Raw genomic sequence first — 20362 nt, forward strand, 5'->3', positions numbered from 1 at the left:
GGCAGCCGGCAGCGAGTCCCGCGTTCCCTGCTCCTCCCTATCATGGCGGACGGCAGCAGGCTCTGGCCCACGGCAAACACCGGCAAATCCTCTGCGATTTCAAAACAATGCATCATGAAGCTTCGAAGCGTTATGAATCAGCGAGTCGAATCATGATTCCGCCAAACTGCTGAAATCACGTGACTTTGGCGATCCAAACCACTGAATCGACTCACTGATTCATAACACTTCGAAGCTTCATGATGCTGTGTTTTGAAATCGGGCATCACTACATAAGTCGTTATTTAGGTTTTTTTTGCGCACAAAAACTATTCTCGTCGCTTTATAAAGTTATTTTAGAAACACTGTAGTGAGATGGACTTTGTAACGACGTCTTTAGTACCTTTTAAGGGTCTTGAGAGTGAACCGTGCATTGTGCCAATGGAGGCCTTTCAGAGCCATCAGATTACAACTCAAATATCTTAATTTGTGTTCCGAAGATGAACGGAGGTCTTACGGGTGTCGAATGACATGAGAGTAAGTAATTAATGACAGAATTTTCATTTTTGGGTGAACTAACCCTTTAACGCCTAACACATCAACTTTGAGGACAAAATGTTCTCTTGCTGCCTAAAATATCCCACCCACTTACAGGTGCCATGATGAAGAGATAATCAATGTTATTCACTTCACCTTTCATAACGTTATGCCTGATTGGTGTATGTATATATATATATATATATATATATATATATATATATATATATATATATATATATATATATATATATATATATATATATATATATATATATATATATATATATATATATATATATATATATATATATATAAACACTTGTTGTACAAAAACAGCACTGGAAAAATTAGCTTGTTACTGGAGAAGCTAAACTGTTTAAACATCCTCGGAAAAATGTTGTTAACAGCATTGCTTTTTTAGTTTGTTACTCCCTAATGGGAAGTGACTTGAATGCCTGTGTTCTTCGCTTGTTACTTAGCCTTGTACAGTGCACCTTACAAAAGTCCTGCTATTTCACAGGTTATCTTGGAAATTAAGTGTTAATACGGTCATGCTTTCTTTCTAAGTGCAGCGTACACATTAGCATTTCACAGATGTGTTTTATACTGAGACCTTCCTCTCCATGTAAGTGAACTCTACAGGATTAAAGAAGTAGAATAAAGACAAATGTTTGCCATGAATCCGGCTCTGGAAGATCATGAGGAGTAATCTTGCTGTTCTCAGCAATGCACGTGGACCAGAGTGAGCGATCGCTCACACTTAAGTCAAGATATCATTACAGGGTCATCCCTCTCTTCTTCTGTCCCATCAAGAGGGAGATTTCATCTCATAATGTGACATTCCCACTGAAGAAGGCACAGAGAGAAGACAGATATCAGTCAAAGATGCTTCTGCCATCATCTGCCTTCACTGGTGTGATGAGAGTTGGTATCTTCTATCTTTTCTATAGGGTGGACCTACGAGGACTGTGCTTGCTTAATGGGTGAGAACAAACTTTGCTGGTTGCAGAAGCTCAAACGTGCTTGTGTAACTCGAGAATAAATCTCACTGGTTCTTGTGCGTCACGCAATCATGTTTGAGCTTCAATTTACGTTAATGCGTTATACTGTATACACTCAAAAAAATAACTCATTGGACAAACTCAATTTAATTGAGGGCAGGTTTTCCATCCAATAAATATGTGTAGCCCCAACTCATAAAAAACTAATTCACGCAATGAAATGTAATTGAGTTGGTCCAACTCAGCTTTAACCAATTTAATTGAGTTGGTCCAACTCAATTTGAACCAACTTAATTGAGTTGGTCCAACTCAGTTTGAACCAACTTAATTGAGTTGGTCCAACTCAGTTTGAAAAAATTTAATTGAGTTGATCCAACTCAGTTTGAACCAATTTAATTGGGTTGGTCCAACTCAATTTTATAAAATACTTAAAATTAAATATACACTTATCAAATGATTTCATGCTTGTCAAACTTGAATTAAAACATTTAATTGGATAATCAAATATTATGAAGAAATCCTTTTTTGTACCCCACAGACACAAGACAAATATTGACTGAAATATTTTTTATTTAAAACTCAAACAGGTTTGCAAGTGTTTTACTGTAAAATTTATTTTTTAAACTTGACTATTAATAACACAATGTAATATTAAAAGTTGACCCCCATATATGTGTTGATCAAGGTTTTTTTTATTTATGAATGAAAGCCTAAATTAAAGCAATTGTGTCTCTTTACAAGACTTGGATTGAACCACTCAATTCATATGGATTTCTTTTACTATATATCTTTATAAATCTTTTGAAACATCCAAGTTTTGATGAACTTTCAGTGGTGGGACCGAAATCTCTCAGGTTTCATTAAAATATCTACTTTTGTGTTTTGAAGGTGATCAAAAGTTTTATGGGTTTAGTCATGACAGAATTTTAATTTTGGGATTTTATCATCAATATTAGGAAAGCAGGGTGATTATTTTAGCATAAACTAATTGCATCATATTATTAATAGAAGGAGTAATATATCAATGGACATATTGTTCTTTTCTAATGCAGTGGTCAAACGTAGGGGACAGCGGGGCACAACCTCAGTTTGTGTAAATGCACTTGGGGTTCAGAGTATTTATTTTTTCCCATATTAATTGCACACGTCTAGTACAACTATGTGGTTTTGTTTCATTAATACAGTGTAAGAATTAAGAATTACCCTGAAAGAATTAAGTGAAATGTGACAACATGCCCCATATGTGGGGTACGTTGTAACATGGGAGGGGCACATTGTAACATGACCAAATGACAGCTTAAAATGTTATCAGATATAATAATATATATACACAAGACAAACTAAAATATTTTACTAACTAATATTAACTAACTAAAAAAAAACAAATAGCTAAATACAGCTATACAGCATAGTTCAAAACATAATAATAATTAATAATTTCTGAACATTAAATAAATGTTCAGTGATAGGCCTATCTTTCAAAGATTTTTTAAAGGGGTCATAGAATGGTACATGCACTTTCACAAGTTGATTATACGGAAATGTGTGTTGGCAGTGCCTGTACACAACCATCCTATATTGATAAAAATACATCCAGTGTTTTTTTTTTTAATCTCCTTATATATTTTCCCCTGTCTCAAATCGAGCCGTCTGATCGTGTGACGTTACACGGTGTACGCCCCTCCCAAGATTGTTGATTGACAGCAGCGTTTCAACACAGACCCGCCCTGAGCGAGCTGTCATCAGTCCGCCATTGTTGATACTCTGGAGCAGAATGGCGTCTAAGCGATTGTGGTGTTGTGTTGTTGGGTGTAATAACGAACACAGCAGTCATTTTGATGTTCCTAAATCCGAACTGCTGAAGACCCAGTGGCTGCAGTGCTGAGTTTTGTTTTAGAAGGGAATATTCCCCCCGATCAACGTCAATGTTTGCGCAATCATTTCTCAGCAGACTGCTTTATAAACAAGCGTCAGTATAAAGCAGGTTTTGCTAATAAGCTGCTCTTGAAAAAAGGATCGTGTTCCTGCTGCACCTCAGGAAGATCGAAGATGTGAGTGTAACGTTTTATTAACCTTTATATTAATCTTTGCAAATCGCTTGCACGCTTCACGATGAATGAGGCTAAAGTTTACAGGGTAAGTTACATTACGGCATGCTTTCTGTTTATGACGTTCTCAATATAATTCATAATCCCACGTTTATAATGAACAACGCGTTATGTTTATTACAAACTGTGTACTCGGGTGATAAAGTTAACGTGGTAACACTACACTAAGCTTACTTTTGTACATGGTTTATAACGGTGTCTGTTACTGATTAAGAAGTAATGTAAAAAAAAAAAATCTTATAACATATCATCAATCTGTCAATGAACTAACACATCAGTAAACACATAGCAACTACGCTACTCTGCCAGTACAAAGATAGATCAAAGTGACATGACGTTAACCAACCATTCAGAAACGTCCTGTTCGAACTTCGATGGGTTCGTCATCTGTTCCTGGTCCGACTCCGGTTCAAAATGATAAGGTTGCTCAGATGTGTCTTCAGAGACTCCCGTTGCCATTATTTCTCGAAAATATACCCTCAAATGTTGTCAAGGCAACACTCCACGTGTGTTGTGGTGTTGTGTCGGGTCGAACCGAACGCCCCACAGAGCAGAGGGGGCGGGGTGAGCAAAGCTCATTATCATTTAAAGTCACATACACTGAAATGACTTGCTAAAAACTGAGCTGGTTTTGACCAGGTAAAATGAGTGTTTTCTTACAATACTAATGAGAATTTTTAATTAAAGTATATTACAAACTTTTCATTTAGACACTAAAGAATCATATTAACTTGCACAAAAATGTCATTCTATGACCCCTTTAATTTTGCTGCAATTTTTTCTCTAAATAATATTGATATGACAACTAGTAAATTGTCATCCAGGAAAGTTTTAAACCATGTGTGTTACAACTAACACCGTGTTAGGTTGTGTCCCACTCTCCCATGTTTCAGTTAAAGGGATTGTTCACACACACACACACACACACACACAATCTATGATCATTTACTCACCCTCAAGTTGTTTCAAACTGTATACAATTTCTTTGTTCTGCTGAAAACAAAAGAAGATATTTTGAAGAATGTCGGTAACCAAACAGTTGATTGGCCCCATTAACTTCCATAGTATTTTCCCCCGATACTATGGAAGTCAATGGGGCCAGTGAATAGCCTAAGTGATGACAGAATTTTCATTTTTAGATTAATTATCCCTTACGAAAAATTATTCAAGTGTGCTATTAGAAAAAACATTAACAAATCTGTTTTCATATAATCACTTTAGAAATGTTGACAGTTCTTGCATCTCCATGATGGATTGTTTTTCACAGTAATCCTTTCACATAGTCCCGTTTTATTTCGTTCTGAGAGGGGAAATCAAAATGAGATGCTGACGCGATGCAGTGAATCACATTCAGCAAATCATTCACTAGTATGGTATTGTGAACAATTTTTTGTTAATTTACATGTATTAATTTTTAGCGTTTAGTAATTTATCTGTAATGAACACCTTTAAGTGGGCTATAAAAAGTGATATTTATAAGTCGAATTATGTTTTTTCTTTTTTTTAAACATACGCGGATTGTGACGTCATATAATGACCGTTGCCAATGCCCTCGCGCGTAAAACAATCGTTCACTCTGCTCTGACGTTACTCATTAGGCAATTCTCTGTGTTGTGTAAGGTAAGTTAGGCAGGTTTTCTGTGTTAATTTTTTTTTATTTCCTGTTGCTGTGTAGGCTCTTTTATTGTAACGTATATGACAGTGTAAACAGCTCAATAACCTTTTATTTAAAGGCTTAATGTATGTCCCATAGACCGTCGTTGCATTATTGCAAGCAGAATCTAAATGTCTAAAATGTGGTGTGTAACGTTATGCTGTTTGGTCCGATACACTTGTTCTACTTCCTGGAGTTTTGATGTGTTTTTTATACACTCGAAATGTGGTGGAAAAAATAGCACCTCAACCTAAAACATCACATCTTCCCGCGCCACTGATTAGTGTGCTGTATCGTCGTCTGTGGTAATAAACTAGCTCTTATATAAACGATTGTTCACTGAACAAGAAGTTAATATAAGTGACTTATTTTGTAGACAAACTATCGTTGTTTCACCAACAAAAAATAGTTCCAAACAAAGCTGAATGTTTCTTAGCAATACATACAGTGGGGTTTCGTTTGGGAACGAATCATTGAATCAAGCGTTTTAGAAAGTGATTCAAAGACCGTTGTTTGCTTCGTTAATTAATAAGCGTTTTAAACGAATCATTTGAAAATGACTCTAATGAATCACTCATTATGAGTCCGTTATCTGCTGCCACCTACTGGCGGTGTTGGTTTAATTTTAAAAATACCTTTCCTTGCTATTCAAAAGTATATTGTAAAACATTAAACTCATAGCATTGTTTATGTTTGTTTGTTGGTATCATATTAATACATTAGGTAATTACTAATGATTGTCAGTAGAATTGTATTAAATCGTTTATAAATATAATATGTATATGCAATAACATAAAGTGTGCTTTTCAAAAAAGAAAAGACAGTGTAGTACAGTGACTGAATACTGTCAATAATATATAGTACATTTAATTAAAAAAATTAAAACATAAACTACTTTTTAAATACTTCTGGAGTATATTACTTTTGTCCATAAGTCTGTGATCCTAGTCTTTTATTCCTGTTGTAATGCAATTCCTATCTCTGAAAAAGAGTGGGAACCCTGTAACAGTATTTGTCCTCTGTCACTGTTCTTCTTCTTCTTCTTCTTCTTCTTCGGCTCCAAGCCTTCATCGCATAAAGAGATGATACTCAAGGTCAACATGGAAGTTTTAGGGAAAATGAAATCCAACTTATGGTGTCATGGAACGGTACAAGAAGTCCAAACGACGAGTAAGAATGATCTATTTTCTATATTACCAAACAAAAATGGAAATGTTTTGTTCGTGTTTTTGTGCTAAGCAGACATTTCATTTCATTCTTTGTGGCATGGTTATAAATGATATAATCTGACCTGTCTCATCTTTTTATTTTCATTTTAGAGAGGGGCCAAAAATATAAGGTGGAGTTCACAAAGAGTTCACGAAAGATTCTGCTGCATGCTCATCATGTGGCCTCTGTAAAGCGTCCTGTCCTTGAGGATTTGTTTATTGGCTGTCGTGTCGTGGCCAGCTACAAAGATAAAAAGGGAAAGATCTTGTTTAATGCTGCCGTGCTGATTGAGCTTCCTGAGCGCACAAATCAGTCGAGGTGAATTTATGAAAAAGGGATTGTTCACTCAAATATTCATACATGTCATTCGTATTAGGGGTGCAATGGATCACAGTTTATCCGTGATCCAAACGGAATAGGCCCAATGGTTTGGCATGCATGTGATTTGCGGATGAATTGCTATGCTTAACCATCATAGAGTGAAAGTTTATCATTTGCACGCGTTTGTTGTCTTGCCACGTTACACATTCAAGCAATTTTAAATGCGTAAAAAGAGGCAAAAATTGGGACTCGCACTCTGTTATCTGTGCACACAGCCGCACACACCCAAAATTAGGTCGAATTCCCGTCACTGCAAGTATTCTCTCGGTTATGTCTTAAAGGACAACTCCGGTGAAAAATTAACCTAGGAGTAATTAACACATGGTTACCGAGTAGATTGTTCTCTGGGATGCGTTTTCAAGAAAATCGAATGTAAAGAGTTTTATCTCTAAGAACAGATTAGCTTATAACTCTAGTATATGGGGCATGGAATAAGTAAAATTAAATCGCTAGTTAATACCACTAACAAGGCTCAAAATAGCCTCACACTAACACGGTAGCATAATGAGGGTCCCTACATGCAAACCGCAGCATTGAGAACTTTGTAAGTGTACAATATTTTTCTCCTGGTCCTTATTTTGTTGATGGGTAAAGTATTCTTAAAATGCATTCTGAAAATCGGAATAATTCATATAGTAATAATTATTCACAGTATTTTGAAGTGCCCACGATACTGTTCATTATCGTGATATATCGTATTACTGTATACCGGCACAGTTGAAAAAGAAACAGGATGTGTGTCGGTATATTCGGTCCGTGCATTCTGTCTTAAAGTGACAGCAGCCAAAATATTCCTGCTGTTGTATGTGTCATTAATGTTAATAAAACGATAAAATACAGATTTGACAAAGATTAATCGATATTTCATTTCTACAGTAAACAAATAGTTTTATTTTACATGTAGGCTGTATTATTAATTTCTGTACCTGAATGCTACTGTTAGACTTTGTAACATATAGTATTCAACTATGCTTGTAATGTGTATTTGTATGTCTATTTGTTCTTATTTTATAACTGACTGTTCACTTGTCTTTGTCCCCCGCCACCACACTTTTTTTTTTTACTGATCCGAAAAATTATCTAATCCGTGACTGAAAAATTATCCAAACCAGGAGTTTTGTGATCCGTTGCACCACTAATTCGTACAAATCTTTTTCTTTCTTTTTTTGGAACACTAAATAATTTGCATAATATCATTTTATTTTATTCTTAATCAGTACCTCATTATCTTTTAGTCTTGTAGATGACTGTAGTATACTTGTAGAACATTTTATTTCCCTAAAAATGAGATTTATCTCTAAAGTTTTACTAAATGTTTCTGTCAGGTTCTTGGTGTTTTATGATGATGGCCGGGCAGCTTATGTGGCACTGCCAGAACTTTGTGTTGTCTGCAACCAATGTAAGAGATTCACTTTCATACTCCATATCAGTCTTAGTTTAAAATCCCTGATAACGCTTGACTTCTAGATGTGAATTTTGTTAACGTTTGTTTTCTTTGCAGTGAAAAATGTCTGGAGGGACATTGAGGATGAGACAAATCGGTTACAGGTGAAGGAATATCTTTGTGTCTATCCCAACCCCATTGCTGTGATGGTTAACATAGGGCAAGACACCAAGGCGATGAGAAATGGAAAGTTTGAGGCCTGCACGGTGGTTCAGTTGGATGACAGCCTGATCCAGATCTGCTATAAGGTGAAACTAAGTCTGTTTGTGGTCTGCTAGTTTTATTCTGTGAACCTGATTGCAACCTAGGGGTGGGTGATATGACCAGAATCTTATATCACGATACGAGTAATATTATTTCACTAATATTTTTTTAGTTATGTTTGCTTTAAATTAGATTTTTATGGTATACATTTTTTTGATACCACTGAAATTTCATAATTCGTATCACCAATTTCAATATAATAATAATAATAATTAAAAAAACTAATACTAGCCTAAAAAACTCTCAAGCTTACTGAAGACAAGTAAACAGTGATAAATAAAATAGATCTACCTGAAAAACTTCAAGCACTATAAATAAGAAATGCTACATATATTCTTATTACAGTTACAAAAGTGATTCAGTCAAGAGCAGTGAGAAATTGTCTCTTTTTTTTGTTTGATTAGCATTAATAATGGCAGCAGGTACATTTGGATGCTGTCACTTTAAGACCGACTGCACAGATCCAATATACTCGTGTGTTTTCTATCTCAACTGTTTACGTTCACTTAAGACATAATGTGTGTACTTGCAAATACGTGGTCACTTTGACACATAGGTATGTGTATTTAACCTTTCAAGCCCTTTTAGGCAGCAAAAAGCACTCAGTTCAATTCTCACACGCTTTTTGAGCAGCGGCTTCATGTCAGGTGTCTCTCAGAAATCGCACGCATATACTGAAATGAGTTGTCTTTCGCAGCAAATTGCACTTCAACAGTTGAAAATCACTTGATTTTAAACTACAATGCTTAAAAACTCATGCAAACGGTAAGCTTTCATGACCGTGCAGCACAGCAACATCACGTGAGCGTAACCGTGATAGAGACAATAGTCTAAAATCTCTACCTGATTTCTACCTATATATCGCCCACCCCTAACTGAATCTTACAATTTAGTGCCTTTATACAATGGGACATTAAAGTCAGTGGGTACTTCATGAGAATGTCACAACATATTTCATATTCTGAAGTGCATTTCATAAATTTTCTCCCAGAACCAGTCTACTCACTTGACAAGCCCTACTGACAGATTTTAGGAGATTCTGATCTTGGAGATAAATTTGTTGGTGAATTTTATAGGCTGTATCACATTGATTTTTAGACATTACTATAATACCAAAGCCTGCCTTTTTGATGCTGATAAATGCGTTGTTGTTGTTGTTGCTTTTTTTCCAGAAAGACAAGCTAAAAGAGTGGGTTTATAAAGGCTCAGACCTGTTGGAACACATTGTAAATCTCAAGAAATGTCTTGCTAAAGAGAAACCGCAACAAACCGCTCCACAGAAAACGCAACAATTGCCTCAACAGAAAACACAACAATCCATTCAACAGAAATCGCAACAAGCGCCTCCACAGAAAACGCAACAATTGCCTCAACAGAAAACACAACAATCCATTCAACAGAAATCGCAACAAGCGCCTTCACAGGAAACTCAACAACCTGATAAAACAGGTAACTTTATTGTGTTTGTGATTCATTCACTTTTCCTCTCTCTTGTATGCACATTCCCAACTAGACATGTGTCATCGTTCAGTAAAATGGTATATTGCAATAATTATCATGCATCAGGTATTGTTATCTTCGGCAATTCAAAAAACAGTGACTAATTCTGCATACATAATATTCTGAATTAGATATTTATAATGCACAATCTTTTCAATAAAAATGTACAATACAGTGTGCAGGGCTCGACATTAACGTTTGTGCGGGACAAGTGTTTTTTTTGAAGGGGCAAGTGAAAGAGAATTTTACTTGCCGACGGACAAGTGATTAAAACTTCAAAAACAAAAAAAATATCTAGGGAATCACCAAAAATGCAAGAATGATTCGGCATTCGTTTAGTGTAAGTGCCGATCGATAGTAGATAATAATATATAATGTAATGAACTGACGGTAACAAGCTTGCGCTGTTGACGCTCGCGCAGCCTCTCGAGGAGAAATCACAACAAATCAAACAAACACATTTTTTTTAACATATGATACAGTTAAGCAACACCACACGGGCAAGAGTGCTATTTTCCCGAATACCATCACGACTGAAAATGTGACACTGATTTCATATGACAGTTCCATAAACAATGAATTAACATTAAGTCACTTACATTTTAGATGCAATATTGACTGCTTTAGTTCGATTTCAGCAGCGAAAATAGTTCCAAACAAAGATCACAGCAGAACCATAACGCATCTCAGAGCAACAGTGTGTTACTGAATGATTCAGCGTTTTGAACGAATCGGTTGAATCAAAGATTCACTGACCAATTCATAAACAACCGCCTGTTTCTTGAATGAATCAGCCGTTTGAACGAATCGACTCAATGACTTGCTCATTAAGACGGGCACCTGCCGCCACCTACTTGCCGATTCGTTTCATGTTTAAACATTCTTTCCAACTTAATTTATTGATCAAATTTAAGAATATAGATTTGCGTACACTCTGCTTATTACACACAGGGTCGTGCAGCAGCACACAAAATGTTTTAAATGTTACAAATAAAAGGATTCCTCTCTGGATTCCTCTCAAATTCCACCATGTATATAGCAGCTCTGTCATGGTGCAAGCGCTACTGGCTTTTTAAAGGGAATGGGAGATGAGACTCTGATTGGTTTATTGCTTGTTACGCCCAAAACACACCCATGACTCACTAGGTATAACCCTTTTGGACCACGCACCTGGTGCGCTGGCCGTTTTTCCCCCTTGTTAAACTAGTAAAAGTGGATTCAGACAAGCCCTAAGTGCATCTGCGCCATGCGCTTCATACCATGTGCTCAGATCGTTAAAATAGGGCCCTTAGGGTGGGTTGCACCAATAAGGATTAAATTAAGCATAGTTAAAAGCTAATCTAGGATTTGTTGATGCTCGCTTTATTTTAAATTCGAGCTGTGTTGCACCACTTAATTTTAAACACAGATCAACAAATCAGGGATATGAATTCTAATCAGAAACTCTATAACACAAGCTCTTGTCGATAAAGGAAATCAACTTAAAATGTCCGCTGTCTTTATAAACTACTACTTAGACCATTGCTGATCAAGCAGGCATTCTACATTCTAGCAGCACGTGCGGATTTCATAAGAATGGAAATAGTTAGGATCAATTAATGGAGTAATATGGCAGCATAAAGTATGACAAAACGACCAAGATAAGAAAAAACAACTGGCATGATTGGCGGAGTGACTATCTCCGATCTTGACATGAGAAACGTGAGGCGCGGCAGCGATCACTGGTGCTCACCTCATCATCACTGCAGCCATTAAATGCTAAATATATTCCTCTCTTCTTTTCTTTTTACGACACAGAGATGAGTGACGGATCGGTATAGATATCAGGCATACGTTTACGGGCCGCCACAACCCTCAATGCGCTTTATTTTTCTTTTTTATTGGTAATAAACACCTCTCTGAGACCTGAAAAAACGCCCACTGTTTCTGTCTCTGTTCAGTCATCTATATATTTTAATTGTAGGTGCACTTTATTTTTTTAAACCTCCTCACATGTAAATTTAAAGTTAATCCCTAATTGAGATTTAAATCTGAGGTTAAAGTTATGGAGCAACAGGATTAATCTATCTTAAATATAAATTAAATCCAGGATCAAAATGATGGTTTAAATGTAAACCTGCTTATTGTAATCAAGTTTTAACGTTTGGTGCAACAGAATTATTAGATTAACCTAGATTATTAGATTGAATCTAGATTTAAGATTAATCCTTATTGGTGCAATCCACCCTTGATATTTTATTTTCAAACATTTGTTGACACTTATACATTTTTACACTTTAACTTGGACTAAAATATGCCAGACCAGAAAAGATATCTACATATTGCTTGCAAATGTTCTGATTGTTTATGCTTGTATTCTTTTGCAAAATTACTTTACGTTATACATTTTTATTGTGTATTATTTTATTGTATTAGTATTTATCACCATTTCTGTTTCTTGTTTAGCAGGAAATGCCGTGCATCAGCACATCACAACTTTCTCCTCGACAAAAGTTGCCTCAGCGACTGTTACTTCAACAACGGTCACCTCAGAAGCTCCCGTACGCGTGACCCAACAATCCGATACCACAGTCACCAAAGCACCATTTATCTCCCCTCAAAATATCACGTCGGCAGCTTTCCAGCCAAAAGTCAACCTCCAGAAGTTGTCTATGCTCTCACCTGTCTTACCAGCTCTTGGTGTGTTGAAGGATAGTGTGCAAACCGTAGAATCTGCTACAGCAACCAGTGCCTCCACTATAAGGTGAGTAATGGGCTTGTACTTGTTAAATATGGGATGGAATACTAACCACCTCACACTACATTCCAGAAGTGCAAAACGACCCGCCCCTGATGAGGAAGAGGGGTATGTTTCTGAGGAAGAAGAGCACGTTTTAGAGCAAGACCAGTACAAGTCCAAATACTTGATTCATCGCTGTTGTCCAGTATGTCTGGATGGGGTAAGACCGTCTCAGGTCAACATGCATCGAGGTCAAAATCCGCTTCTTATCCCATTGCTTTTTAAGTTTCGGCGAATGACTGCTCGGAGGCGCATCAATGGAAAGGTGGGAGGTGTTTGAGGAAGTTGATCCATTTGGCATTCCAACTGCATTGAATGTATGGTACGATTCAAAAGTTTGGGTCAGAAAGATGTTTTTGCTTTTGAAATTTCATCACAAATACAGGAATATTGTGATATATTGTTACAATTCAAAATAACTGTTTTCCATTTTAATATATTTTAAAATGTAGTTTATTCCTGTGATCAAAATTTGCAGCATCATTTCTCCAGTCTTCAGTGTCACATGATCTTTCAGAAATCATTCTAATATGAAGAAACATTTCTGATTATTATCAATGTTGAAAAGTTTTGCTGCTTAATATTTTGTGTTTATTTGAAATAGAAATATTTTGTAACCTTATAAATGTCTTTACTGTCACTTTTGATCAATTTAATGCATCCTTGCTTAATAAAAGTATTACTTTCTTTATCTTACTGGCCCCAACTTTTGAACGAAGGTGTTTCTCTTTATGGCAGATTAATAATTTCTCCTCTTCGCTCTCTTTAGGTGTTTTCCCACATTTTCTATTGCTCTCCATGTGGGCGGAGCCTGTGTGACTTGCAGGAAGTGCAAGAATACATGTTTGAAACGCGTTGTAACTTCCTCTTCCTGGAAATGTTCTGTATGGACCCTTTTGTCCTAGTGAATCGCACCCAACCCCCTTCCACATCAACCGGCCAGCCTCACCTCTACCTGCCGGACATCTCAGTGGGTAGGGAGGTGTTGCCGGTGCCCTGTATTAATGAAGTAGACAATACACCTGCTCCTAACGTCACTTACACCAGACACAGAATTCCAGCTCCAGCTGTTTCCATCAATACAAGCTTTGACTTCTTGATCGGCTGTGACTGCACAGATGGCTGTTTGGACAGGTACGTTTTTTTGGGTGTTTTTTTTTTTTTCGAGTCTGCATTTGTGTGTGCAAATTTGCAAAATTAAAGGAATGTTCAAGGAATGGAAGAGTTCAACTTCGGTCCTGGAGGGCCACTGTCCTGCAGAGCTTAGCTCCAATCCTAATCAAACACACCTAATTATTAGACCAGGATTATTAGACAGTGGACAGTGGCCCTCCAAGAGTGAAGTTTCCCATCCCTGATTTAGTATGTATCTACCAATTCCTAACCAGCAATCATAATTCTTGAGATGTCATACACTAAACATGGCTTCACAGATAAAATGTTTAGTTTTTTTGTTGATTTTAGGTTACCAACAAGTCATAATTAAATATAAATGTATAAATTGGATTGAATTTTAAATTATGGATATCAATATTAAACATGTTGTATTTGTATGTGACAGGTCAAAGTGCGCATGCTACCAGCTGACCATTGAGGCCACCTCCTTATGCAGTGGCGGTCCAGTTAATGTTAGTGCTGGATACACACATAAGAGGTTGCCAACAAGCTTGCCAACAGGGTTAGAAAAAACCTATGTCTGTTTTTCTGTCTGTCTGATTCTTGTTTGATTACAACAGAATTTCCTCACCAAAATCAGATGTATTGCATCGTTACAGTGTTCATTTTATTGACAAAAATAATATAATAATGATCTGCTCCAGGTCATAACTAGAAACGCTTTTATTAATAAAAGTTTTGTTAAAATGTTTTAAAAAAGAAGCTTCTTCTGCTCACCAAGGCTGCATTTATCTTATCAAAATTCATTAAAACCGTAGTATTGTGAAATATTATGGTTTTGTATTTTAATAATATATATTATAAAATGTAGTGTACTTTTTCCTGTGATGCAAAGCTGAATTTTCAGCATCATTACTCCAGTCTTCAGTGTCCGTATCCTTTAGAAATCATTCTAAAATGCTGATTTGCTGCTCAATAGATATTATGTTGAAAACAGTTGTGCTGCTTAATACTTTTTTTCAGGATTCTTTGATAAGTAGAAAGTTAAAAAGAACAGCATTTATTTAAATATAATTCTTGTTACATTAGAAATGTTTAACTGACACTTTTGATCAATGTAATGCATCCTTGCGGAATAAAAAAAAATCTTACCTCAACTTTCGAATGGTAGTATATAATTTTCTCACCTCAAAAATGACCAGTATTGGGGAAAGTTACTTTTAAAGTAATGCATTACAATATTGCAGTACTCCCTAAAAAGTATATAATTACGTTAATTAGTTACTTTTAATGGATAGTAATGTGTAATGACATTTCTGCATTACTTTTTCTCACCTGGACTGAGCTTGTTTGATTTATAAAAAAAAGTTATATTATTGCCAAATATAAAGGCACTTTCACACCAAAAATGAAATAAAGAAGCCTTCTGCTGGATTGAAGAAGAATAGGAGGCATGAGAATTAAGTTCAACACTTATTTTAGCTATAAAAACAAAAAATTAAACAAATGTGGTTTATCTAAAGTCTTTTTTCCTTATTAGTATGGTTTAATGGAATCATCAAAGGTCATTAGGGTAAACCTTTTTATTTATTGTATGTTTGCCTAATATTCTGAGTCATTTTTATTCATTTTGACGAATACTGAATCACATTTGTGCAAGTGAGATGAGTAAATGCCTGCTCAGATTTAGTCTAGAACTACAATAACCATCATGTTTACACTGTGCACACATGACCTCTTTATTTACTCCTGATTTCTCTCAACATGAGAGGACAGGCGAGGTTTCGGTCAATACATGGAACATGTGTTACTTATTTGAAACAGTAACTCCGATATTTTGTTGTGAATTTAAAAGTAATGGGTTACTTTTCTCAATACCTGAAAAAGTAATCTGATTACCTAACTCATGTTTATATGTAATTCATACCCCCAATACTGAAAATAACATTTTCAAACACCCTCGCTCTTCTCTCTTACTCTCTTTCCATCTCTGTAGGGTGTACGAGTGTAACCCACTGTGCCGCTGTGACCCGAGAATGTGCAGCAACAGGCTGGTTCAGCACGGTCTGCAGCTGCGGCTGGAGCTCTTCATGACACAACACAAGGGATGGGGCATCCGCTGCAGAGATGATGTGGCCAAGGGCACATTCGTGTGCGTTTTCACTGGTAAGCAATCATGCATTTGAACCAAAAACATTTTAGACCAAAGCATTTACTTCCTTATCACCTCCATCTATCACCTCATAGGTAAAATAGTAAATGAAGACCAAGTGAATGAAGATGACACAATGTCCAGCAATGAGTATTTGACTGACCTTGACTTCATTGAGGTGGTGGAGAAACTGAAAGAGGGTTATGAGAGCGAGGCGTACTGCTCAGACACAGAGGTCGAAAGCAAAAAGAAGACCATAACCATGAAGACAGGGCAGTCTCGGAAAAATACTCTCTACCAAGAAGACTCTAGCAGTCGTAAAGGTGTGTTGTGTTTGTGTAAATATCCAGCCTTACAACTAATGAACTTATAACAAGTGTTGGGGAGTAACTAAGTTAACGATTACAAATGGGGGTTACATCTGAATATTTTCTGTAAAAAGCTAGGATATGTTGAATAATATTAATTTGTTGCTTTGTCTGTTTTTGATGTGCACGAGCCTCCTGCCATTTAAGGCTGTTTATTAAAGTGATGCTGTGCTGATGCTTTTGATTGGCTCTCTTGTTTGAGAGTTTGCACGTCTGCAAATATTACATCATTCCACATCGCCTTTAAATCCACACATTTAGGCTACAACCTGTCTGAGAGTTGACACCAGTGAAAAATAAATGTGTCCCAGTGCTGGAAATTTAAAAATCATTTAATCCAGAAATTAGAAAAGGCCGCAAATATAAAAGTTCAGTGCAAAATATGATTGCCAACTATTAAAATGCTATTGACATCGAAGGTTTCAATGTCGAACCTGAGCATCTCCTATGATGAATGTTAAGCTTAAGCGCCACCTAGTGGACAAATCTCTCTTTTAGTTTGTCCCATTTTGACTTGCAAAATAGAGCTATTAACAACTAAGTCAACGATTGGTCATTGAGTCTTAACAATATCTTAGGTGGAATATAACTTTCTTTATAAAAATAAAATAAAAAACAATTCCATGAATGTTATGATGGCTACACTGGTGGAATCAGTTTGGGTTGAAATCAATATTAGGCCTTATATGGTATAATGTTTTCCCTTCACATACACGTAGTGGTAAAAAGAACAGTATGTAGATTTTTACAGTATCAGTTTTTCAAATCAGTAAGAAGATTTTTTTTTTCGACAGTATAATGATCTAGAATTGTGTGTTTTCTCATACAACTAAACTTTCTCATACAACTTGTGTGTTTTCTTATACAACTAAATATAACTATCTCTGTTTTTTTAGAGGTTACGGTAACCCTGCCCGGTTTAAATATTTGAAGTTGAAAACTTTTGTTAGAATTACATTCAGTTACATTACTTTTATAAAATAATTTAAATAGTGACACTACTTATTACATTTTAAATAGGGTAAGTTGCAATCTGTAACCTGTTACATTTCCAAAGTAACCTTCCCAACACTGCATATAACCAAGCAATTGTGTTTTCACTTGTATGTGTAACTAAATGTTTTTCCCTCTTTTCATAGAAAGAGAAGAACCTATAGGAGGGGTCACAGAACAAGAGGAAATGTCTGATTTATAATATATAGTCTATAATTTGTGTGTCTAGGACAAGAGACCACAGGTCCAAAGCGTTACTTTGCCAGAAAGTCCTTCCACAGAAGAGTAAATCCACTAGAAATCACTGACACGCAAATTGAGAAAACGAGGACAGCTCTACCTTCCAAAAACACCCGGAGACTGTTCAATGGCGAGGAGACCTGTTACATCATTGACCCTAAACAAGAGGGCAACCTCAGCCGCTACATCAATGTAAGCTAAACCCAGGACTGTAAATATGTAAAAATGTTGCGCTTTTAGATGTTTTATGCCGTTAATTCTGCCTCTCTCAACAGCACAGCTGCAGTCCAAATTTGTTTGTCCAGAACATCTTTGTGGACACTCATGATCTCCGGTTCCCATGGGTGGCGTTCTTTGCCAGCAAGTCAGTTCCTTGATTTATAACAGCTTGATTATCTATTGAATTGTGTTGATACTTAAAAATGAGTGATGTTTACCCAAGATTTGATTGGGAACCCTGACTATGGATTTCTGACTAAAGTGTTTTTCCAGAACGTGTTTTTCTATTCCACTGCACACATTTTCATTGTTTGCCCATGTAACGCTAGACAGACGTGAGTTTTGCAGTTAAAAACTTGAGATGCAGGTCAGTGGAATGAAAAAGGCATGTTTTTTTAAAAGTTGATCTTTTAATTTGCATGTCTTTAGAATTTGTGAGACTCCACAAGCGGTCAGACGCATCTGTCTAGTGCATGCTTAAATGGAAAATGAGTGCAGTGATAAGGAAAAATATGTGAATGGTCTGGTTCACACAGGCATTAGCTTTTGGATCTGAAGAGTTTTTCCGAGGATATGTTACCAACTGTTAAAGTATTATGAAAATGTATAGCAGGTAATGTCCAGCACTTCATTCACGATTGAGGCTGGTGGAGCTTCTATATGATTTTTGCTGACAGTTTGAAGATCTAATGGCGCTATGAGGTTTAGTCACAAACTCTACTAAAAAGCTATTTAGTATAAAGTTCTATTCAAAATCAAATCAAATCAAATCACTTTATTGTCACACAGCCATGTACACAAGTGCAACAGCAGGTGAAATTCTTGGTGCAGTTCCGAGCAACATAGTAGTCACGACATGACATGTACAACATTTAGAGCAGCATCAGATTACACTGATGCGCCCACAATTACTCACAGCACAGTAAACTCTACAATAAACAATAAATAATTTACACAATGTGAGTGTGGTTCTCACAGCTTTAACCAATATACACATACTTACAATATACATATACTTTAAACAATATACTTTAAACAATATACTTTAAACAATATACACACTAAAACATACATTAAACAATATACATTACGCTATAATAATAATAATAATAGTATACAATGTACAGTATACATTATTATTCACAGTAGAGATCCAATGTGCAATAGGTGCTATATGATAATAATAAATTATATAAATGTGTATATAATGTGTGTGTATCGACAGTGGGTTGTGCTGAGTGATATTCTGTCCAGTGTGTGTTATGATCCTGATGGATCAAGAGTTCAGGAGTCTAATTGCTTGTGGGAAGAAGCTGTTCTGGAGTCGGCTGGTGCGTGATCTGATGCTACGGTACCGTCTGCCTGATGGCAGCAGTGAGAGCAGCCCATGGCTCGGGTGGCTAGAGTCTCTGATGATCCTCTGAGCTCTCTTCACACACCGCCTGGCGTAAATGTCCTGGAGGGAGGGAAGCTCACCTCCGATGATGCAGCTGGCCGTGCGCACTACCCTTTGCAGGGCTTTGCGGCTGCGGGCGGTACTGTTGCCGTACCAGGTGGTGATGCAGCCAGTCAGCAGGCTCTCTGTAGTGCTGGTGTATGCATTCTGTATGCATTCTGTATGCATTCTGTATGCATATTCAATGCATTCTGTATGAACAGCCTCTCATGCACGAGACGCTGCAAAAGACACAAGACTCGTGCGCAACACATCTGTAAATTATGCAAAAGTAAAGCCATGGAATGGTAAAAAGCATTCTGTGTGAACAGCCCCAAACCTTGTATTAATTGCCTTGTAGACGAGAATCTTATTGTGTTTGTATCCTGTTTTTTCTTTCTTCTCTTTTTGTCAGGCGCATCAAGGCAGGAACGGAGTTGACGTGGGATTATAACTATGAGGTGGGCAGTGTGGAGGGGAAGGTTCTGCTCTGCTGCTGTGGCTCCCTGCGGTGCAAAGGAAGACTGCTCTGATCACTAAAGAGGTGTTTGTGTTGTAGACTTTCATCAGCCTGTCAGAAATGTAGGTGTGGCACTATTCTGGAAGAGCATTTCCAAAAATGTGACCCATAGAATATGAAAAGTATAGTGCAATATATTAAAGTTTGTGGTATTTGTTTTTATCGTTTTTACCCTCTAAGAATAGCAATGTATTTGTGTGTAAATAAAATGTGCAAATATTTAAAAAAAAAAATTTTACCAAAAAATACAATTTATAAAATAACATACTTACTACAGTGTAACTCTTACCGTAGTATCAACCAAAATCAATACAGTTATTACTACTGTAAAATCAACATTTAAATGAATAAATATTTATTTCCCATTCTTTTTGTGAAGACACTTGTGGCTATTGTGTGTATTTGATTAACTATCCGTATGCCTATAAGTTCACTTTTAGTATAGTTGCAGTACAAATGA

The 20362-nt window shown here is 36.4% G+C and overlaps 1 protein-coding gene across 1 annotated transcript; it reads left to right on the forward strand.

Moving 5' to 3' along the window:
* Positions 1–1245: 1245 nt before the first annotated feature.
* Positions 1246–19915, forward strand: LOC307143736 (histone-lysine N-methyltransferase SETDB1-A-like; the record flags this gene model as incomplete). Its single annotated transcript, XM_079845497.1, has 14 exons — positions 1246–1447; positions 6602–6809; positions 8198–8271; positions 8374–8564; positions 9753–10029; positions 12529–12823; positions 12890–13124; positions 13629–13993; positions 14421–14537; positions 15972–16141; positions 16223–16450; positions 17718–17920; positions 18004–18092; positions 19798–19915. 14 exons carry the CDS (start codon positions 1246–1248, stop codon positions 19913–19915), a joined length of 2772 nt encoding a protein of 923 aa, XP_079701623.1.
* Between the last annotated feature and the right edge of the window lie 447 nt (positions 19916–20362).

The sequence above is a fragment of the Gobio gobio genome (assembly GCF_949357685.1).
Source record: "Gobio gobio genome assembly, chromosome: 20".
Lineage (NCBI taxonomy): Eukaryota > Metazoa > Chordata > Actinopteri > Cypriniformes > Gobionidae > Gobio > Gobio gobio.